The sequence below is a fragment of the Zonotrichia leucophrys genome, chromosome 1, assembly GCF_028769735.1.
Source record: "Zonotrichia leucophrys gambelii isolate GWCS_2022_RI chromosome 1, RI_Zleu_2.0, whole genome shotgun sequence".
Lineage (NCBI taxonomy): Eukaryota > Metazoa > Chordata > Aves > Passeriformes > Passerellidae > Zonotrichia > Zonotrichia leucophrys.
In genome coordinates, this window is record NC_088169.1 from 16,242,895 (window position 1) to 16,267,453 (window position 24,559).

General features: G+C 38.8%; 1 protein-coding gene across 5 annotated transcripts in view; it reads left to right on the forward strand.

The window, feature by feature from the left end:
• The window catches only part of SH3KBP1 (SH3 domain containing kinase binding protein 1), a 212,147-nt gene that overhangs the window by 175,214 nt on the left and 12,374 nt on the right, over positions 1–24,559 (forward strand). For all 5 annotated transcript variants that reach the window (XM_064707594.1, XM_064707574.1, XM_064707585.1 and 2 more), the window contains 5 exons: positions 1,254–1,355; positions 5,255–5,306; positions 9,089–9,169; positions 11,574–11,736; positions 16,541–16,626. In XM_064707594.1, coding sequence (XP_064563664.1) covers positions 1,254–1,355; positions 5,255–5,306; positions 9,089–9,169; positions 11,574–11,736; positions 16,541–16,626 — 484 coding nt within the window. The remainder of the gene's footprint in view (positions 1–1,253; positions 1,356–5,254; positions 5,307–9,088; positions 9,170–11,573; positions 11,737–16,540; positions 16,627–24,559) is intronic.

Genomic DNA, 24,559 nt, shown 5'->3' on the forward strand with positions numbered 1-24,559 from the left:
AAACAGACATGATGTAAGAAAGCAGGCTCTTTAGCTGGTGTGTTTAGTTAGCACATACTCAGGAGACCAGGAGGACTAAATAAGCTAAATAAAGAGTCTAAAACAAAAAAAGTAATAAAAACCACCCCCAAAGCATAAAAGCAATGATCTTTATTGTTAGTCTGTTTTCTCTCAAATATCATCCAGTGTTTGTCTACTGTAACTTAGAGAAAAATACCAACAAGCACAGTCATTGTGAACAATATTTTTAAGACTTGGTATTAAGCGCGCTTCACTAGGTTAACCTGCATTGTTCTGTCATCCATTTAGCAACTGAAATAAAAGATTTTATGGAAATCAGGAAAGGCTGGCCAGCCTGATGTTGAGCCAACTGCAAAAATTGGCTGAAGTGGTTTTAAGACTGAGCAGACAATGGGTAACTTTCCTGTAATTGTGTTTTGGAAAACAGCTGAGCTGTTTCAGCTTGAGCTTTCAGGAAAAAAGAATGTGGAAAATCTCAACGGGAAGTGTTCTATGTAGCAAACACAGAGACACAAAAAAAAAAAAAAAAAAAAAAAATGGAGCACTGAGGAAGGACTTAGGGAACAATTTCAATCTTCTCTAAAATGTTGTGGCTTCTGTTACTGTTATTATTTATTATGAAAATAACTTCTAGTTTTTATAATTTATACTCACTGATGTTACTTATTCACCTATTTAGCTGTACATTGTTTTACACTCTGCATTGCACTGCTCAGAAATGCTGCAGAAAAAGAAGCTGGTGCCAGATATTAATCAGGTGCATTATGCCTTATTAATTGGAGTGAAATGGAATTTAATAATTCCAGTGTGTCAAGCTTTTTTTTGCAAGTATGGGAAATAAGGGAGCTTTTTTATCTCCTGATGTATGATGTTTAATGAAGTTATTGTCTTTCTGCAGAATTAAGTCAGAGAGACATAGGGTCAATGGATGATCAAAATGCTGACTTGTTTAATAGATCAAATAGTGAACAAGCATTTTGTTTTAGACACAGACAAGGTCTTGAGCTCTTACAGCATGTTCATTGTTCTTTCCTGGCTGCTCCATGTGATAATAGAATGCAGGGTGGTTATTGAAGTTTTTGTCTGATAGATTACCCTGTTAACCTGGCACTCCAGCAAATTGTCATGTTCTAGCAAACAGGTAGGACATTATGCAAGAGAGTACTTTAGCTCAAAAATCTGCTCAGTGCACCAGCTCACTGTGGTTTTCATTTTATTTTACTGTTTTGTAGGATTGCATTGATGTGGGTTGGTGGGAAGGAGAACTCAATGGCAGACGAGGTGTCTTTCCAGATAACTTTGTCAAGCTACTCCCTTCAGACTTTGAAAAAGAGGTAAGCAATATATTCTTTCATTTTCACTTGAAAATTTAGAATTAAAGTAGAGTTGAAAGAAATCCTCTTTCAAATATGTGATTTTGACAAAGTTTTACTTATCTAATAACATAAAAACATAAAGGAATAAAATTCTAGTTAGAAAGCATCCATAAAAAGAATGTGTGGCACTCAAAGTCATATTACAGAGTTTCCTAGAAGGGTTAGATTTGCCCATCCAGTCACCCCACCTGCACTATGCTGCTCTGAAAGCCCTTTGTCCTGTGTCCTACAAGTTTGAGAGAGAGAAGAACCAGAGGTCCCAGGAATGAGTCATGTCATGCAATGATATCCAGAATTCTTTAATCTTCTTCATTGTTTTTGTGATGGAATATGAAAAGTTGAGTATCACCTGCATGCTGATGGACAGAGTCAAGCACTGTTCCAGAACAAAAAGGGTGAGATTTTAACTGTGAAATTTGAAAAACAATAAGCTTTTGGTATCTCAGAAGTTTCTTTACCTCTCAGAATTACTAAAAAAGAAGGTATAAAACCTATGCAGAAGTTTCTTCAGCTCCTATTTATTTGAAAAATGTGGCATTGTTATTTGCCAGACAATATTTAGAAATCTTGTGGTTTCTTGGAATAAAGTAATGGATTGCTTCCCCCAAAAGACCATTCCATTTTTAGGAACCTTTTGAGTCATCAGTGGGATATTACAAGCTTGCAATCAGGCTTTTGATGAGTATTTCACAGTGACAGTGTAAGCCTTCTGTGATAAAACCAAAACGTACTGACACCCAGCTTCCCTCTTTGGCAATAAAATTGGATGCTGAAGGCAAAAATTAAATAACTTGGAAAGCTTAATAAAGCAACTGTTAAACAACTCACAGAGGCTAACATGATAATTTTTGAAAAGGAAAGGAGAAGAGCAGCAAAAACTGTGGGAGATGAAAAGGCAATTCCACAGCAAAGTGCATATCCTGGCTTAAGGCTGAAAAATGAAAGAAGGTGATTTCTAGAAGAGGCAGAAATCAAAAACCTGAAGACATAGTGAGCCTATTATAGAAGAAAAAAATCCTTATTGGTGTCCATTTTGTGTGGTGTAATTATTCAGTCTTTTTGAACTTAAAAATTATGTATCTTTAAAGTGATTTTTAGAGTACAATTGACTATAACTTGTAAAGTAAATTAGGTAGTCAGGCACTTGGAAATTACAGCTAGGTTTGCTCTAACTGTGGAGAAAAAAATTTTATTAATTTTTGAAATGCCACAGATCTGGCCACTTGAGTAAGTAACTGGTAGGACTATAGACCATCTGTCTTTGCTTGAATCAGTGCTAAAAGGGAAGGAGATAAATACTTTACCAGTGATTTTGTCAGGTATTTTCTGATGTGATCCAGAAACCTTGGATTCCATCCCATGGTCTGAAAGTATTTGTTGTAGTAGTTCTTCTGTCTGTTCAACAAAAGCTTGGGATCTCTTCCCACCTCCTTGTCCAGTCCCCAATTTTCCAAGCCTGACTCTTTTCCACACATGCCTATTTGTTCCAGGTTTTTTCTATTCACTGCCTAGTCCATATCTCCACCTCTCAGGTGGTCTCCATTACAGGATTTTCCCCTGAGCTTACTACCTGAGTCCAAATCACCATCTGGATTTACTTTCTATCCCTACACCAAATTTCTTTATACAGCTTTTTTTCCTCTCCCCTTTTACTCTTTGTCCCTGCTCTGTAGATCTGTTCTCTTCTTGTCCAATCAGTCCCGGTTTCCTTTCTGTAAATTCTGTCTCCATCACTTTCTCAGTTATCTCATCCAGCCACAGATCCTTGTAAATCCTTCTGGCTCCTCCATGTTCCCCTGAGGAGTCTTTTAAGGCTCCTTCACCCTACACCCTTTCTGACCTTGATCTGTCCTTTTGAACCAATCTATTTCCCTCTTCAGCTTCCAGTTAAAGCCACTTTGTCAAATGAACCATGAGACCCTTTCTCCTTTGTGTCTCTCTACATAAGTGCTTTGGTTTTAATCAGGAGTGACCATAGGGAATGTGTCACTTGTCCATCTGCACCTGTCATGCTTTGGAAGACATCTCAGGGGACACAGAGCCCTTACAGAAGAGAACTAAGCCAAAAGATGTGCTAAGGGAGTGCATCTCTTGTATTCCAGCTGCTGATGTATGGTCAGTCAATGGGATCACTCCTCAATAAAACCCCAAATGCCTGTACTGTACTGTTGAGTCCTCAGCACTAGCTATTTCCCTCTGCAGCCTCCTAATGCCTATCACAGGACATTCATTGTCTCTGTCTCATTTCCCTTCCAAATTTTTATTCCCTTTTCTGCATTTAAACCTTAAACCATGTTGCCTGAATTAATCTAGAAGTGTCTCTGAGAATGCAAGGGACTCAGTGTTTGTGGACAATGGCCCATGGCAGCCAGGCTGTAGAAGATCATTCTGATCTCCTGAGTTCCTGGCCACATCTTTATCAGGTTGGTGATGGGAGGTGATCTGGTCAGGGTGAGATGGTAGGAGAAAATTGAAGGTTGCTGGATGACAACTTTGAGATTCAGGATGTTAGGCTTACCATGTCTGGGCTGAAATTTTATTTACTCCAGAGATGAATATATTTGCTAGATTTGAGAGAGATTCCTTGGAAGGGTATGTGGCAAGCACTCAGCTTTCACAGCAAATCTGCTCTCTTTCAACACTCAGACCAAGATCTGAGAGTTCTTGGGCAGACACTGAACTAATTATTGCAAGTGAACAAAGCAATTGATCTTTCTCAAAAGCTTTGGCAGATAGATAGAAAATAATTGAGGGGAGGGCAGGGATCAATAAGAGTTTGAGAGAAAATACTACTCTAAATGGCTGATTGAAGTTTGGCAAAGCTGTGCATATCTGGAAAAATCATTTCATTTCACATTTGTTCCAAGAGACAATATACATTGCAACATAGCCAGCAATGTAGTCAAAGTGTTTGTGATCAATCTGTAGCAAAGGAAAGATCAGAAAAAAAGAACAAACATAAGGGGGGAAAATGTTTTTTTTTTTTTCCTTAGAATTTCTTTACAATAACCTTGATAGTTGGGTTTTTTTCAAAGTGAGAGATAGAGTATGGCGTTTGATCCAGCATGATGCTCCATTTGGTTCCGTACTCAGTCCAAGATATTTGTAGTGACTGCCAGTGTGCTGTGCATGCATTCACACTCATCAGCACAGGGGAAAAGACATCAGTCCCCCAAACTCAGGTGAAGAGGAATTGTTCAGGCACTGCCAGAACATTGGTGGTCATGTTTCTCACTCTTACCATTACAGAGCTATAAGGAAAATCATCCTAACAGAGATGGCAAAAGTGTTAAAAGGACAGATTAGTCAGAATAACTAGTTTCATTTAACCAAACATCTAAAATTCTGATCTTTCACAACTGGAACTCTAAATTTTTCCTAGTAAGTGAAGAAAGAGTAACCTCTGTTGTATTTTCTGAGTTCTGCATTTTTGCCTCATTTATGGGTCTGAAAATACATCAGGTTTTGCCACATGTATCTCAGAGTTTCTTTGTGTTTGTTTTTTTTTTCCAAAATGGGTGAATATTTACAAGGTTAAATTTTAAAGAAATAGACTACTTCATTAGACCAAAGGTCATGTATTCCTCCAGTCTTAAGGTACATAAAATGAACTTTTTAAACCCCTCAGCAGGACATTTCAGTTGCAAATATAAAAATGATATTTTATTTGTCAATGCTATTTTCTCTCTTCAAATTCATGTTAATGAAGTTATTTCAGGAAAAATATGTGACAGGTCTGTAGTCTCATGACTTGTAATTATTAATGTTAAGCACTTTATGATCAAGTCCAACTTCTGTATGAATGAGATTTACAGGCCTTTTGAAGCAACCTCTTTTCTTCTGTTATTAAATTTTAGAGACCGAAGAAACCACCACCTCCATCAGCTCCTGTCATCAAACAAGGATCAGGTAAAGTGCAGCTGAATTTTTACAGCATGTGTCAGTGAGTACATCTCAATCTAAATTAAGTGTATTCAAATCTGTATAGAATTCATTTGTATCAAAATTGACAAGCAGATGTCTAGACTACAACTAATGAAATCACAATAGTTGGTAACCCTGAAAGACTCTGGTTGGCTTTAAATGTATTTAAATACTCAACCATCTATACCATTTTAAAATAACCTGTTTTGCCCCTTAATCATGTTAAATCAGAGCAAGTGTGATACTTCAGTTTTTCAAATTGTTTTGGTTTTGTTCCCTGACTGGAGTTGATTGTGTGCATGTCCTTCAGTACAGACACAGTATGTGGAGTCTGACAATACCTGCAGGAGGAAACTGCATTCACTACAGATTTGATTTATTCTAGAGACACAGAGCTTTTTAGAATATCTATAAAATAGTGTCATGCAGTGGCCTCCTCTGAGCTGCAATCTGAGTCTTGCAGATCTGCATGAATGCTGGATCTGGCTGGCTGCTCCAGGTTTTAGGCCATAGATTCTTGGTTTTCAATACTTTTACAGCCCTAAGTGTAAAACTAAAAGGAATTATCCTGAATGGTTGTGTAGATAAATGTGTTGAAAAGGTATTAAGGGGCTGAGTCTGTTTTCCAAACAGAAGTGCTATCAAAACTGATTTTGTGATCTGCTATACTGAATTGTGTGTAGTTATTGAGAGCTGAACATACTTCTATTTGTAATTTTAAAAGGACCTCTTCATACTAATTTTCAAAAGTGCCTGCATTATTTATTTTTATCATGAAACTTAGAAACAATTAAAGAATCTACTCACTTGACAGATCTCAGAAACCAAATTCCAGTTCCATTCATGTAAAAATACAAATCACAAGGCAGGGGATGCTCTCAGAGTTTTCATTTGTATTGCAATTGTGGTGAACACATAACTGTGGCTGGAATTCTTTAATCCCTTAAGTCCAGTCAGTTTGTAAAAACTCTGCAGCAGCACTACTGCTTCCCCCACTGCAGGCACACATTAAAAACCAAAACAAATGTGTCCAATCTCCAGATAGTTTTCTTGTTACTGTGATGTGTTCCAGCTTTTGGTGCTTTAAAAAGTAAATTTTCCTCTCCTATAGACTTACACTGTTAGTAGAAATGCAGCTTATACCAATACACAATTTACTGTGAATTAATATGCTATAATTTAACTAGTTTGAATTTGTCATGCAGTTCTTTGACTACAGAATCATGACCATAAGTATTTGTGTTGTTTATTGACATCCCTGGTTTGTTCTTCATTCTGTCTTGAGACTCAAGGAAATATAAATTTGACTTTAAATCAGTAACAGTGTCCAGAGAGAGCAGTATGACTTTGCCATCTAGTGGTGCCTGTGTAACAACGTCTTAGTGACCGCTGATGTTAAAGCTTGATGTGTTTTGTAAAAACTCTATAAACTTCCTATGTATTTCAATTTATACTGCTATAACTAGAGAATAACACTTTTAATAGGTACCTGCTTTCATACAATGCTTTAAGTATGTCACCATAGCACTTTTCCTTCTGAAGGAAGGAAAAATGGCTGTAAAAAGGATGCAGACAATCTGATTAAGGCCTTCTGAAGTCTATGTGAAAGCCAAGACTCTTGCAGTTTTTTCATTTCATTCATTTAATTTCATTTTCATTTCATTTAATACTCATTCTTTGACAACTCCTGGCTGATCAGGCACAAGAGTCTCTTCTGATACATATCTAGAGCTGAAAATCATCCTATGTTTATTAGGATTAATCATCCTGACATCCTGTACTTTGTCAAATTATTTCTTCACTGAGATTATACTGTATTTTACCACATCTCCACATCAGGTCTTACTGTTGATAGAAGGCAACAACTTCAATAATGCTTCTGCATATTTGGCCAGTCACAGTGTGATGAATAAATTTTAAATTGTCAGTTGCAGCCGATATAATTAAATGTCAGCATCTTCTGATGCAGAACATAAAATCAAAGCAGAGGATTAGAACTTGTCTTTGTGGTACATGTGGCATATGTGTAAAGAGGTGTCTGTACTATAGTAGAGATAGAAATTTATAATCTCTACAGCAGTAAACAGCCAGACATCTGTGCTGCACTTTACAAAGCAAGTGAACACTGGAGAGCCAAATTTAGGGGCACAAGTTCCTTAATGAACGAGTCATTGGAAAGCATTGGCATTTCACTGGGTATCTGGGTAAGCAACACAACTGTGTCCAGACTGAAGGGTGGCAATGATCTGGAGTTCCTCTGGAAGCTGATACAGAGCTTCCCAAAGCTTCCTTGAAGGTGACTGTCCCCTGGGAGCTAAGGCAGGACCATGGTGCTGCCTGGGTGTTAATTAATTAATCACAATGCAAGTAGGAAGAACAACTGAGTCTGGGAGCTCCTCAGTGGCTGCAGGCTAATTGTTCTAGACTTGGCCTGAAAATGTCCCTCTGTGTGTTAATGATGACTGTTAATCATACTGTAATTAGGTACAGACTTATGTGTCTTTCTCTTTGAACACACTAGTGTGTGCAAGATTATCAATACATTGACTTGTACTTTGCATAACTTGAGGTTTGAAAGGCTTTATTGCTTAGGAGCAACAGCTTCTCCTCTCAGGAGTGAAGTCTTTTTCATAGAATCATTTCTGTTGGAAAAGACCCTTATTATCAAATCCAACCATAAATGAGAATTTAGTATTATTTATTGGCATGGTATGTGGTACTATTGCCTGTCCAACAGCACACTTGGGTAAAGAAACAATGGCTGGTGATCACCACTGATGACTGATTTCTAGGAACCAGCTGCAGAAGGGAGGTCCAACAGCACATTCAGAAAATGTAAATGCACTGGAGAACTGCATATAATAGAATAAATTGGAACAAAAAATTGCTTTGTGCTCCTTGCCCTGCCTTCTCTGCTTTTCTTGGATTTCATCTACTGTAATTTTTATTGAAATGCTAATAGTATTACCTAAAGCAGTTTTCAACGCTACTAAGTTGAAATGGCATTAGCACCTAGTGGTTAGCCAATGCAGCAAAGCCAATCTCCAATAAAGTGTTTGTTATAACGTGGGGATTAGAAGATTTTATCTTGTATGTGCCAGGAAATTTTTGCAGAATCTTCCCGTTGTTGGTGCCACAAGTTCTCATATTTCTTGAAGCAACAGAATGTCAGGGCCTCCAGTACAGAGGCGGGAGAAGCCAGGGGCTTACACCTCCAGGCCAAAAGCTGTCAATTAAAATAGTCATGCACAATGCTGCCAGTACTGCTCTTCTCCTCCTTCTAATATGTGGAAGTGAACAGCTACTAGTAGTGGAGAAAAAGGGGAGGGATGTGTTAATTTAATGTAAAATAATCTCTGTATAGTCAGCTCCATCATGCATTCTATTGACATTGCTCAATTAATTGATTTCCTAATGTTTCTGCACACTGTTGAGTCGCTCTTCATTTATGTCTGTGATGATAAAGGATTTGTCCTCATTTTAAAATCTGCAGTTATAGATTTTTTCCCCCCATAGAGTAGTCAGTGAGTGTCTATTCTTTGGGATTGCACACTTTGGAAACTGTGAACTTGTTTATAAAGACATAAATATCCAATTGCTTTTTTGTCATTATGGTACAGGCAAATATTTTATATAAATTTATGTTCAATTTTAGCAAGACATTTTCAAATTGGGGAATATAAAAAGCCTAAGACATTGCAGAATTAAATCTTATGTCACTGTTTTGTTGGCTTGGTCAGAATTCCAAGTTTTTCTGTCTTTGGCAGGGACCACAGATCGAAAGCATGAAATCAAGAAGATACCACCCGAAAGGCCAGAATGTCTTCCTAATCGAACAGAAGAAAAAGGTATGAAATGTGCTTTCCTGCCTGTTCTCTGCAGAAAGATGAGGGAAATAGAACCAAATCCTCATTTCCCACTCTCTGTTTCCATTGAGTGTATTGTTTGGATGTTTGTTTTCCACTCTGATAGACTGTGATGATAGGCATTTTGGAAAGGCTCTCATTGTTGCTTATGGAGCGAATTCAGGGTGTTCAATTGAACCCATCCAGAGCTGTTGAGTACATGCAGCCACCACTGAAGGCCAGGGGAGATTTGCTCTCAATACATGAAATGCTGTATAAAGCCCAGGGCTCTGTAAAACCCAGGTGCTCGATCAAGTAAAATACCCCAGATTAGTGTGTAGTTTTTTCTTAACATCTGTGTTCTTTGATTCTCTAGTTGAAAGCTGGGTTGGTGGTTTTCCTGCATCACAAAGGGATTTTGTGGAGATACAGTCATTAATGCTTATGAATCACCCCATTATCATAGCCACAAAAGTCACAGGCAAGGCAGCGAAGAAACGAAAAAATCCTTCAAAGCCATGTTTGAACATTGTGAGAAATGGGACACAGTACCACACAGAGCAGGGACAAGCAAATTAAACCTTTAATGGTTTCATTGTGTTCATTGTGAATGGTGAATAGTCTCAGGAAAATAGCTACATCTATTCTCAAATTGAAGATGGTGCCAAGTTTCATATGTTAAGTGGACTATTAGATTGTAAGAACAAGTTTGTTTATGGGATTTTTTAATGTCTAAGTATTTGAACTTGCAGCCTTTTAAAAGGCACGTGTATGTACATGACTAAATGCAGTTATAATTTAGTGACAGAACCTTCAGACTTTGTACCAAGATCTGTTTCTGGATATACATCTTAGCAATCTGACAAGTGTTTTAGCTATTTTCTCTGCATAGGTTTACTTTTGGTTATGTGTGCTGCTTCTTGTGATTATCTTAGCAATAAAACCCTTCGCTTGCCATTATAAGATTTAAAAAGCCAACTGCTAAAACAACATAGGAAATTTAAATATGTTACTCTCCTGGGCTATAAATATCTGTAACTTTTCTAAACATTGAAAAGAGGCTGTAGGCGTAGTGCCTGCATTTAGGATTACCAGGGAGTGGCAGGAATGGCTCATGTGGTGTGACAGCAGGGGTGGCACAGGAACATCCTTTGAGCTGTGTGTTGGCACACTGCCCAGCCTGTCCCTCATACAATTCAGATTCTTGGACACTGACGCAGTAGAAATTGTCATAGGATTAAGTGTGTAAAAATTACACAGTGTGCTGGAAAAGCTTTGGTGTTAGTGAGGACCCAATGAGTGCATCTGCTCAAAGCATACTGCCTGTGAGCAATAGCTGCTAGCTGGACTATTCCAAACCTAATGAGCCTTGTGTTTCTGGGGATTTATTCCATGATCCTCTCATTCATGGGCTCTCATTAAGAACCCATTAAGGAATATCCTGTAACATTCCCAATACCTCTTAGATGTATACAGAGGTGTAACATTCACAGCATATCATAGGCAGCATTGTCAAGGGAAGTGGGGTATTGAAATAGTAGTATATAAAGAACAGAACTTTAGTTCCTTGGTGAGTTTTGTCCTTTCCTTAAGAAGAATCAGCTCTTCTGGGGTGTGGCAAACATGCTGACATGTTTGTTTTTTATTAGGAATTTAGAGCACATTATTTAGAAGAGTTGTTAATGTGTATTCTACTTTACACATGCACAGGTGCTGCATGTTTTGGCATTGGGTATTAGCATGGTGGCACTCCCTAACTATGCATAATCTGTTCTGCAAATGATCTAGGTTTTCATCAGCAAGCTAAAAAATTCAGCATATAAGTCTGTGCTTAAAACCTAAATAATAGGTCTGATTTTTCTGAGGGGTTTACATCCTGCTAGACATTGTTAAATTTTTCTGCTTGTATTTTATTTTCACTTAACTGTTGTTCACTTGAAACATGCTTTTTCCCCTCCCAAAAATAGCATTTCTCTGTTTGTCCAAGAGATGTTACGAATATTCTGCATAATTATTTTTGAAAACTTCTAAATTACTATTGTTTCATATTAAAATTTAATATAAGTTGTGCTCGTGGGAAGCTGTACCATATGGTATGTAATTTCTTGCCATTCTTGTACTTTACACTCAGAAACCAGTAAGTTACTAAAATAAAAAATAGTATTCCCATCAAGATGCTGCACACATGTTTTGGCTGAGGAGTTCCAGGCAGAACAGCCAGGCAGGCTGAGCAACTGATTTGTGGCAAATATATCAAATAAAGAATGATTTAGAACAGAAATGGAAAGGTTTTTCTTTGTATACAGTCTATCTATAGATTTCTTCTTTGAATGTAGACTTGTGAGTGCAAATGAATTCCACTTAATAATATCCCTGTTCTTTTTTTCTGGAAATGATTGATTTAAAGAAAGATCAGAGAGAGAGCAAAAGCAGTTAGACTTGCAGAAGCCTTCAGTTCCTGCTATACCTCCGAAGAAACCCCGGCCCCCCAAAGCCAACGCTGTGTCCAGACCTGGCACCTTGCCCCCGAGACGACCAGAAAGACCAGTTGTGCCTGTGACTCATGCAAGGTATTGCTTTTCTCCTGTCCAATGCTTTTGGGATCAGTGGGGAAAACACTCATTTAAAGAATTTAGGTCTTGCAGTTTATGTCCCGATTTATTTCACAGTAAGCTGTATTTAAAGAACAACAAGAAAAAAGAAAATCCTTATAGTCACCTGGCTGGATCATAACTGACTTCTCAATAATAGCAGTCTTACTCTGTTCATGATTAGCTCATTTCTACTGATGAAGTTCTACTGTTGCTGCAACAGTGCAGAAATTCTACTGTTGCTGCAACAGTGTGGGAAATGCCTGCATCAGAATGTTACTCTGATCTTGACTTTCTTAGTTTACCTGAAATTTTTGCAGCTTATCTTGGGCACTAAGTCAATACAAAAGCTTGGATTTTGCTGAGGAACAGCATTAGGCAATGCACATTTCAAATACTGTCAGCCTGGTTTCAGTCTGCTTTCTTTGATCATTTTAGATCAAACTTTAGCAAAATACACATCTTCAATGCTCTTTTAGCTGGTGCCACTGCAGAATAGTGCTGTCAAGTAATTATTCTCTAATGTTGGTTGTCACTCTGCAGTTACATAATGCTTTTTATCAGTGATGGTTACAGTCTTTGAGAAGACTGAGAGGCACTGAGAAATTGGACTTGCCAACACAAGTCCATTTATTCTCTGCTAGAGGAAAGGTTGCAGAAATTAAAGGCCTCACTGTAGTCCTAAGCAGGTCTAGGTGGCTACCTTTTAGTCATCAGCAAGTGGGTTGTGCACTGTAGATTTCCTTTATGCATAGTGAATAGAATTAGATGAAAAACAGAATAAAACTGTTGCCTAAAGTGGGCAAGCTGTGCATCTTGTAGAAAAACTAGAATATAGGCATGAAAATATTTTTACTATTGTACTGTTAGGAAAATTATCTGCTATTGAACTACTGGAGTTCAAGTAGTAATAGTAATGGTGAATTAAATACCAGACTAGAGTATAGGTTAGAGTGAAATGCTAGACATTGATTCCCTTCATACTTCCACATATGGTTAAATAAAAAAATGCTCTTAGTGAGAAATCTGGGGCAAATGAGAAGAAAAAAAGGCTCCTGCCTTGGGATCCCCGTTTCGTCTTACTGAAATGCTTTGGCAGTACATCCCTGAGAACTTACTCTTCTATCCAGGTGCTACTGCCACAGCTTCTTTTGGAGCTGGCTTTGAACATGCTTGCCCAGTTGCTCCAAAATACAGTCCATACCTGCTGATCACCTGGGCATACTTGGAAATAGAAATATTTGCTACAATCTTCTGATTTCACTATGTGATGTCTTGGAAAGACCAATACAGTGTTCAGTTCACTGGTGAGGCATGCAATGGAGTAACTATTATTTTGTTCTATCCTTTTCTTGAAATATTTTAAACATGCTATAAATTTTTAGCAATTTTTAGAATTTTGGAAGGTTACTTTGCTGCTCTTGTGGTTTCCTTTTTTTCCCCTAATTACAAAATTGTATGAAGTAACCATGTATTTTTTAAGATATTTCAATTTTCATGTTAGCAAAGGCAAAAGGCACACCTAAACAGCAACCTTTTTTTTCTTAGTGGTCCTATATCTAGCACAGAAAAAATGGAAAATACTTTTAATTACTTGGATAATTAAGAAATATGAAGCTTCAAGAGGAAGCCGTTACTTCAGTAAAGGTGTTTTGGTTTTAAATCCATTCCGTTTAATGAGATAGTAATTATTTTAAGACCTTGTGGTATCCATTTCCATAATCTAAAAAACCTAAAGCAATTAGAAGAAAAATTGAATCAGCAGAACTTTTGCTGACCTCGTGGGCAGCTGAGCCCTATACAGACACTCACTCACATTTCCACAGTGGAATGGGGGTGAGAATCAGAAGGGAAAAAGTAATAAACTTGTGGGTGGAGACGAAGACAGTAAAACAGGAAAAGCAAATGATGCATGTGCAAGCAAAGCAAAGAGTGTTGCTACTTCCCATGGGCAGGCAGGTGTTCTGCTATCTCCTGGAAAGTTGGGCTTCATCACCTGCAGCGGTGACTTGGGAAGACAAATGCCATAACTCCAAACACCCCCCACCTCCTTCTTCCCTCAGCTCTACATGCTGAGTGTGGCACCTGTGCTGTGGGACATCCCTGGGTCCATTGGGGCCAGCTGTGTCCCCACCCAACTCCCTGTCCCCCCACCCTCGTCCCTGGTGGGATGGCAGAAGCAGAAAAGGCCTTGACTCTGCAAGCGCCGCTCAATGAAACACCCTGTAACAATGAAAACACTCCTCTGCTATCTACACTGTTTTCAGCACAAAGCCAAAACCTAGCACCTTGCAAGCTGCTCTAAAGAAAATTGACTCTATCCCAGCCAAAACCAGTACATGATCCTGAGGGGAAAATTGCTATAGTTACAAAGTGGGTCCTGTGAGATTTCCATGGCAGCTGCTAAGCCAAAGAGGGTTTTCTTCTGTACTAAGTGGCTTGCATCTTATGCATCTCACTGACTTTTTGTAGTGATGATTGTTTTTCCATTTAAATATAATCCTCCTTAACTGGAGGCAGAGTAGGGCTTCAAGGGCAATAGGGCAGATAAAAAATATGTGGGACCGTGAATAGCTGTTAGTTTGTTCCAAAGGCTTCACAGCTTACTTACACATACCATGATTATACAATTTATAGATAAGTCAATTTTCTGGAGTTGGCAAGCCATAAACACCTATGGAAGGTGCATCTTTACAATCAGTTTAAACCAATCCATGTCCATGCCACTGCTAACAGGGTTCCTTGTGCTGGCACCCCATTCCCACAGCCTTCCTTATGTTTAGCACCGGCATTTGTGCAGCTGCACAGCCATATGGGTCAGGGAGTTGCTCCAGATGGCAATTAATCAATTTGCAGTGGGACTTCTATTAGTGTGGGGTTTCTCTCAGGCTGATCATCTGTCTGGTCAAGCTGACAGCCTGTGTGTATGGGCACAAGCAGAGAGGGACACTGTGAATGAGAAGGGAGGGCTCCACTCCCTTCACAGCACTATGGATGCAGGGTGCCACAATGAGTCTGTTGATTCTTCTGACAGCAGGATTGGGTTTTTTTTTTGTGGGGCTGTTGCCATATATCTTGGTATCTTTTGTAGGCAAATGGTAAATGTTGTGACTTTCAGCCCAAAATCGTGCCATTCTAAGAATCTCTCCAACGCCATGCTCACACATTTCCCAGAGTGCTTCCAGCTCACATTGTGCTCTCAGATTGCTGGGAAATGACTGTGTGCAAAACAGAGTATGCAGTCAGATGCTCGTTGCTCTGTCAGCCAAGAAACTATGTTGCTTCTTATAGGTTTGCAAATACATAAGCAATATAAGAAAAAGTTAAAGACTAAAAAATAAGAAAACTAATTGTTCTGGTAGATCACTTGGAAATACCCTTATTTATCATCTTGCCAATTAATACATTTTTCTATGCATGTGTTAAATTTCTTCTGTGTCCTTCCTGATGCAGACTGCCTGCCATTTGAGAGCTGTGGAGGACTAGTTTGGTATTAATCTGATTTTCTATTTTTTTGTTCGCTGGTCACCCTATTACAGGGTTTAATGGGATATATATTCACTTAATCTATGACCTCCTCTGGGTTTTAATAAAAATTTTCAGCTCTTTATCACAGCCTCCCTGAAGTCTGAAATAGGGTTTCCAACCACTTTGTGTTTTGCTCATGAGCTGCTGCCATGAGCTGAGGTTCAGGCCATCTGTCATCAGCTTATGGTATCAAAAGCAGAGACCAATGAAAAAATCAACAAGATTTGTGAGCTCACTACGTATTTTTTTGTCAATAGCTAATTATTGCAATGTATAGTACACATCTGCCTGGGTTGTTTCGGGGCAGATCTATGTCTTTACCCCTAGGTTGGGTACCTTACATAGACCATAATTTTTATAGTGTTACATTGGGAATAGTCATTGTGGAAAAACTAGTGTATTTGTCAAGTGACCTGACAATGATGGCAAGTACAATGTATTGCATTAACTGAACAGTTGTTGTCACAGTAAATATCAGAGATTTGAGTGACCTGTGCAATACTGAGTTACCCACTTACCACTGGTAAGTGGTTGGTTTTTTTATATTGTTTCAGTAGGTAAATTATTTTAGTAAACTCAAGTGCTTGTGGGAAAGAATTTTCTCCAAAGCAGGAATAATTTTGTTGCTTTTGTTTGACCTCCTGTTTGATTTTAAAATAGTTCCTCTGTGTAAAGTATAGTAGCTCCTGATGCATTGCTATTCAAAGACATTTCTGACAAATTAGGTGATCATTGTTCTTTGGACTGTGGAAACAGTATTTATAGTCTAGTCTCATAAGAAAAGTGCAAAAACATGGTGGAGGACTTGCATTTAAAAGTAAATACTCAGAACTGCTGAAATGCACAGTGCTAGCCTGAGGTTCTCTTACTTTCTGCAGTATTCCAGGTAGTCCACTGCTGTTGTTTGTGCAAGCCAATTAATTAGCAAAAAACTACAAAGATGATGTTGAATAATGTCCCCTTGCCCTTAGATTTCCTTCGTGTTGAGATGCTGTGAACATCTGAAGAATTATTCCGGACACTAGGGTGTCTAAAAGAGGCTTTTTTGACAGGTGTTAAGGAGAAATGGGATAAGGTTAATCCGGACAGCATGCCAACTTGCTGGAGATTGCTCTCACTGACATTGCTGTCACTCGGGTGCTGCAAAGGAAGAATACTTTGCTCTCTCATTATTTATTGCAAGTTAGCTACCAATTTACTGAAACCCACACAAAATCTCCCAATAAAACATCTCCTCTTCTTGATCCAAATGCAGGAGTGATAGTCCAAAAGTGGAATTAGTGGGCAGTACGGTATCTGGCACGCTAGAGAAAGACTCCTCTGAAAGAAGCAATGACATCGGTAAGTTACAGTGCTTTCTACAGTTTGCCTAAGAAATTTACGGTGCAAATTTCTGCTTTTTAATGACTTTTGTATGATTCAAGAGGCAGATTGAGGATTTGGCAATGAATGTGAGTGCTTTTATATGAGATTTTAAAAGATTGCAGGATTAAAGGATAATTTCTACTTTATTTAAAATAGTTTTGTTGGGGTTTTCTATTTAAAAAATATATATATAGAATAGTGAGCTATTTTGAATAGGAAGGCTCTTGTTCTTTATGTTTAAAACTCTGAAACAAGTGAGAAGGCCAGCAATAATAAGGCATACTTGTTTAACTGATGTAATAGTGCTGCCACGGTTTTAATACTGCAACGGATAGTAGGTTTGGTGCAGTTAGTAATCTTTACACTGTCTAGTACAAAGGAACAGGTCAATTTGGCTAAATCTTGCTGCATACACTAATTAAAAGCAGTCTAAATTTCTATTGTAAACAACTTGTGTTCCTGACCCATGAACCATTTAATCAGGAAGTCACCTGGAAAGGAGCAACAACAGGTTATTTTTTGGTCTTCTCTCACCCTCTTTCCTCCTCAAGCTGGCAAAGCAGGAGCGATGGTGTTTGCTGCAGAGGTGGCCCTGGGTGAGCAGGGTGCAGTGAGCTGTGTCTGTCCTGGGTCAGTGGGATGAGCCCCAGAGCCATCTCCTGCAGTGAGCTGTGTCCTGGGGCAGTGGCACGAGCCCCAGAGCCATCTCCTGCAGTGGGCACAAGCCCCAGAGCCATGTCCTGCAGTGAGCTGTGTCCCAGGGCAGTGGGCACAAGCCCCAGAGCCATCTTCTGCAGTGAGCTGTGTCTGTCCTGGGGCAGTGGGCACGAGCCCCAGAGCCATGTCCTGCAGTGAGCTGTGTCTGTCCTGGGGCAATGGGCATGAGCCAGGGCATCTCTGCAGTGGCACGAGCCCCAGAGCCATCTCCTGCAGTGGCACGAGCCCCAGAGCCATCTCCTGCAGTGAGCTGTGTCCCAGGGCAGTGGCACGAGCCCCAGAGCCATCTCCTGCAGTGAGCTGTGTCCCAGGGCAGTGGGCACAAGCCCCAGAGCCATCTCCTGCAGTGGCATGAGCCCCAGAGCCATGTCCTGCAGTGGCACGAGCCCAGAGCCATCTCCTGCAGTGGCATGAGCCCCAGAGCCATGTCCTGCCCTGCTCAGAAAGCCCAGCAGCTGCTGCCGTCCCTCTCGGCGCTCGCTCGCAGCTGTGCCCGCACAGATCCGTGTTTGTCTCAGGCAGAGCCAGGGATCCTGCCTGTGTAAGCATTGCTACCTTTCAGCAGGGCATGAAATGTCATTTTGGTGTGGTGGTGTCTACCCAGACTCCTCTATCAGTAAAGCATTCTGTACAATAGCATCCTTTCAACAACCAAACATTCCCCTTCCTCAGCTTTGGAAGCAGAACTTTGGGTTATAAAGGAATTTTAAGTGCAACATTACATCAGAACACTAAATGCATTTCACATAGGTCTATGAGCTTTCCAGCATACATAGATCTGCTTTTTGTAAAGCTTCTGCTGTTGCTATGGTTCTTTTGGAGTAGCAATTATTATGTTTTTCCCAGATTTTCATTTGGCTTAAACATGGAAAGCTAGAACCTCGTGATAAATTGCATGCACATTTTTATTGTAGAGACTATTAGAAAGAATGGTATGAAAATGAAGACAAATTCTACCATTTAGTGTTTCTTAACTGTGTTTACAAATTTGCTTCAAGGCACATAAGCCTCTGCTTACTTGAAAGTTATGAGTGCAGGTAGCATATGCTACCTATGAGTGATGGAGGTAAACTTTTTTATTCCTTGTTCTAGTTCCTTTGGAATCACTATCAGGGCAAAAACTTAGAGTGTTTTGTATTTTTCAGTTTTGTTGGTTATGGTTTTATTTTGTTTTGTTCTTTACATGTCAGGCAGGAAATCTGATTTATAAAAATTCTTGTTCATTTCCAGAACATGTAGTGGGAGCAGAGGGTAGCAGAGGGAAGAATTTGGGTTGTTTTGGGGTTTTTTTAGCTGCAGAATAGGAGCCAACAAGAATCCATAAACCAAACCATAACATGTTGCAAAGGGTTTAGCTGATGTCCTCCTGTTACCACTTACACAGAGAACCTACTGAGCTCAAGGATAAAATACTGTGAGTACTTAAATAAGTATAACTTGATAGGGTCAAACGAGAATGGCATTTACAAGGGCAAATCATGTTGTTCTAGCCTGTTAGACAACTTGTTAAAAGAAAAAATAAATAAATTACGGGTTTGAATTGAAAGAGGATCCAGAGATCAGAACTGCTATAAATTTTCAGGCAGCTTTTGACAGCTTGTGTAAAATATTGTCAAATAAATAAAAGGCATTTTAAGAGAGGCCAGAGCAATAAATCAAGGCTTAATAAGGAAAACTAATTCAGAGTGTATTAATGTCTTTTCCTATGAAGAGAGGTTTGGAGTTCAGAGCAGTTTATGGTACAATGTAATTGTAGAGATTTATGGTAAGTGTGTGATTTTGTTTAATTTATTTACAAAGAGAACAATGGGCTGGAAAAGTCTTATGGCTACATGAGTTATTAGAAAAGATGATGGATGAGTGAGAGGAGTTGTCCAGTGTGTTCCAAAACACTGCTGAATCTGGCTGTGTGGGTGCAGCTAACATTTAACAGTGATGTATCTTACTGGTTTTGCCCCTATATCTTGTGCTCTGTAGGAAGGATAACCTCAGCTTCTCTGAGGCTCATCCATCCTGTCAAAATGGATTTGATTAAATCTACCATTTGGTGTCTTTTCAGAAATCCAGATTTACACAACAAGTTAGATTGAACCTATGTGGCAGACAAGGTGTGACTTAGCAGTAGCCTTTAATAAAAATTAAAGTTAAATGCGTTTGTAGCAGCTTGGATGCATGACCATTCTGGTTACTGGGCTCCTCTTTATTATTCCATTAGTCAAATACCATTCCCAGTCACTCAGAGCTCTCAGGGAGAACAGGGGAAAAAGCAACAATCTCTTGCAAGTTGCCTCACCCTCTTTCATGCTTCTGCTAAGTACTGATGGTAAATTGTGCACTGAAAATGAAAACCACAGCACCTCCTGGCTACTTTGCACTAGAGATGTTAAGCTGGATGGTGGCTGTCACTTTCTTAGTCCTAAAGCCAGTCTAAAGCTCTTGTTCCTTCCCTGCAGAGCAGAGAGACGGAGAAAAAACAATGGAGACAGTTTTGGTTATTAAAGCAAAGCAAGACAATGCTGGATGGAGAACAGTTCATTATTCTGTGAAGCCTTTTTAGGGACTTCTAAGTTCGTTCCTTTTCTTTACTATGTTGAGACCAAAACCTCTGTGATGGGGAAGGAGAAGATAAAGGGCTCTTCCATATGCCATCTCTCAAAAAACAAATGAGTGATCAGCAACAATGAAAGCAGTAATGCCATCAACAACTGAGCAGCACTATGCTGAGCTGAATTGGGAATCCAGAATCAAAACTTGCATTTTGTCTAGGTCCCTTGGAAATGGCTTTTTCTTGTTTATTTTCTGAGTAAAATTCAGAAAGTGGATCAGTGTTGTCTAACCAGAAAGCCCCACACCATTAAAAACATTCTCCCCTGCACTTTACCAATCGGGAAAATCACAAATGCTTGAGCAAGGCTGAGATGATGTGCAATAGTGTTAAAAATGTTCTGTGAGTTGCATATATAAAAAAGTTATTAGCTTGTGACTTGGTTTCCTTACTATGTTCAGCAGAGCTGTGACTTCACATATAAATTTCTTGATGATAATTCAGTACTGATTACAATTTTCCAAACTGCACTGACAGTTTGAAAAAATTCTGCTTAGCAACATCGCTGCTGATTGTAGATATAATGGCAGCTCTTATTTCTGTTATCCATGCATTTACTTTTTTCACACTCTTTACAAAACCACTGGAAAACTAGCCTTCAGATTATATTATTTAAGAGGAACCATTCCCCATTCCTCCTCACTTTTTCTTTTGTTTTCTTTTTCCCTGTTTTCAGTGATGTCTTTATTTTCCTTTCCACACATCTTGCATTCAACTTTTCCTATTTACATCTCTTTGCCATGGCTAACTCTTCTTCATTTCATGAGGGTAAGGCTTTTTTTTCCCCATTTCTTTTCTGTCCTGTCTTTGGTTTAGTTTACAATGCATAACAAGTAAATACAAAAAGAAGCATTTCATAGAATGCTGAAGTTTACATGGATATTACAGATTTTTTTTTTATTAAAAGTTGAAATTGAACATACTGTGACAGAAAATCTTGCATCATAGTATTGAAATGAGAAATCGTTATCATTTATTGTATCATAAATTTTAGTGACGAAGGTGATGTGCAGTTTACATGTGTTTGTCAATGCTCTGGATTCGTTGACTTGTTCTTGCAGACATATTTTGTCTTCACAAATTGTAATACATATATTTCATTGTGAAAAAGTATTTAGAAACATACTAGTACGGTTTTCTAGTCTGAAAGTGGAAAAAAATCACAGCATAGATACAGTAAAAATTTAACGAGTGTTCAGGGACACTCAGTGGAAAGTGTGTGGTCATGTACCCAAGGCTGTGCTTAAATCACAATGGTTACTTGCATCTGTTTGCACATCTCTCCCAACACTGGTCTGGATTGGCAGTGGCATTTTGAGCTTTGAAAATGCTTTTAAAGCAACACAAGCTACACTGGCAATAAATCCTGCTCTACAAAAACTGCTGTTCCTACATAGAACTACATTGATTTCAACAGCTTCAATTCATGCCTTATGGCATAGCTTGACCTTTCTTTAGGTGATGTGTTTCTTTTTCATCTCCTAAAGAATTTTGTACATGAGGGCCAGTGTGATGGCAGCAACATTTAGCAGATAGAATAGCTTAGTGGATGTAGTGGGTTGAGCACTGACTAAATGCCAGTGTACCTACCAAAACAGTGGATCAAAAACTAATGCTTTCCAAAAAATAGTATTGAGTTATTCCTGCAAGGCAGGATCAATCCCACATCTTCTAATTACACACACAGACACGCAGACACACTTTGAAATTCTGGAATCCTGAAAAAATCTTGTCTATCCAAAGCAGAGTTGCTTTGGCATCAGCTGATACTCAAATCCATATGGATTTAAGCTAAGTGATTTAGGAATAAACCACAAAGAATTAAAAATAATGTATCTACTGTGGAAATGATCAGTTAATCCCCACAAAAAGCAGTTTCTGTGCTTTGCAGAAAGACTGAGTTGCACAGAGCCAAGTGGACACATCTTTCCAATATTTTTCCTGGCTCTTTACACATTTTGCTTAGTATTTATGAAAGCAGTTAATAATCTTCACTGGTGCTAACATAAGGCACATATGCCTTCATTGATTCCTGCTGAAACATCTAATGATGGTATGAAATATTGCAAGAGCTTCCCTGGAAGCTGGTCAGTGCAAGTCCATTTTTTAGCATTTCTTCAAACTTTAATCTGCAGAGTATTTGCTGGTGGATCATGGAGTCCTGGCCAAAGCCATGTGAATACCCATTCTTTTTTTTCTGTCCCTCCCTGCAAGACTGGTGCTAGCTTGCCTGAAGAGACAGTTTAAAATACCCTCTTGAAAATATCCAATAAACAAACGAAAAAATTTTCAGTATATCAAGTTTCCTTGAGCTGTATTTGCAGTTGTTCTAGAGCTGTATTTGTTAGGAGAGGTGATTGCTGTGCCTCTGACTGCAAGAAAAAGTGATCTAATAAGATTTGGCCCACACTAGGGAAAAATATGGAGAATATTTCTGGGGAAAGGTTGTAGAATGGAGCACATTTGTCTTTAAATCACAGGGTGTTTTACTATGAGATATTATAATTGCCTGAAAACACAGAATGAATGTTGGAAAATCAGAAAATACTGGTTTTTAAATATAAGGGTTGGAGGACAAAATGTGACTCATATAATGAAGGTCAAAATCTGTCTAAACCTCTTTCTATGCTGCAATTCATGCTCATTTTAATAGGGCAATGCAAAGGAACAGAATTGCCCAACTGGTTTAAGTTGTAATATTTACATCAGTGAGTCAAAATCACACATAAACATAGTTCTGGACTGTAAATGTTGTAATCAGGAATATGGTAATGGTCCTTTATATAATTTAAGTAGGGCCGTTGCCCTGAAGGGTCCAGAAAAAAAGCAGCAAACTAGAAATTTAAATTGGTTGCCATGTGTATCAAGTTGAGGTGCCTGAAAACAGCATATCCATTTCTTCTAGCTCCTCAGTTTTCTTGACCTTTCAGTTCTTTCTTGGCATGTTCTGAATTGTTAAAAATAAAATCCTTATGAGGGCACTGGCAAGTGGTTAGCAGATCTCATTATGGCAACTCATTTCTACATTCAGCTATTAAAGTGATAAAACTCAGGACTGAAATGGGAGAATATAATTGGGTGCTTTAGGAGAGGTTGTCCTAAAGTCACAGCAGCTGTGCAGTGCCAGTCCTGGGGAGCCAGGTGAGCTGGGCTGTTCCACCCCAGGGCACAGAGCTGGGTGGGCAGCCCTCCCTGGCACATGAATAAAGGAGCCCTGAATAAAGGAGCAGCCCAGAATAAAGAAGCCTTGCAGCCAGGGAGCCCTCCTCCTAAAACTGCATTACCCAAGCCTTAGAAAACAGTCTGTGATTCATTCTGGGTGAGATTTGCTGCCTGGACCCTGGCTGGGAGTATGGCCGTCTTCCTCAAAGGGTACAGCATGGAGGGAGTAGCAGAATCTGGATGCTTGAAATAGTTAAAATAATTGTAGTCTTCTGAAAATTCCAACTAACATTCAGATTATTGAGTTGTTTTTAAATTTCTACTCTATATTGAATGGGCACTAATGCAGAAGATTTTGTCTGCAGTGTGTCTCATTTGACATCTTTAAGGATTATTGCATTTAAAGACAGTATATATACTATTTCACATGCCTGTTGTCAACCTGTTAAACTTATAGAAGATGATTATGGAATGAAATCCAGCTCTGGCTTTTGTGACATAATCTTCTTCAAATGAACTGAATGCCAATTTCGCCTCATTTCCTTCAGCCCTGCCATATTTCTATTCTGTGAAACATCACAATTAGCATTCTGAAAGTGTTGATTCTCTTATATATCATTTCCCATTTCAGTTTTTTCAAGGTGAATTCTCTCTACTAATTAAAAAAAAAATTCTGTCATCATTATGTATAAATTATTTTGCCCAAATACTAAAAAACCAAAATGGAAGATAAAGCCTAGCTACATTTTATGGCAGAATAGTAAATGCAGGGAATAAGAGGGGTAAGGAAGGAAGCATAACCACTTAACTGTTTATTTCTGGGGTCTTTTGGGGGGCAGGGACTAAAGGTCATTTTTCCAGGAAGGTGCCTGTCTAATAAGTTTAGAACTTTTTCTATAAATAATTGTTTTCCTGGATCTGGGCATTTTTTAATAAAATACCAACATCATCCTTTAAATACCCATGTTTCCAGATAAACATAGCAATGGGGAGAAATATTCTATTCTAAAGGTCCATGAAAGGATACCAGGGAACAATTCTTGCACAGCTAACATTTTTTCATATTCAGGAAGTATGGTTGCTCAGTAAGCCAGATTTTATGTACTACACTGATATATTAAAATTATTCTGATGCCTTGCTCCCTATCTCATGAATTACTTCATGGATTTCCAGCTTGATCAGTGAGACAGTAATAATGATGAATGCATCTGTTTATTTGTAGAACAAATATCAACTGTTTTTTAATTAGGGACTTAATTGATGGGTGACATCTCTATGTTCTACATGTTTACTAGACTCTTCCTTACTGTTTGTTATTACCAGACAAAGAAAAAGCTGGACCAGTGTAGAGTCCAGGTCTGCTGGATGCTGATGTTGCTGTACACAATTAATGTGGCTGTAATTACAGTAAAATGGACTTTTTC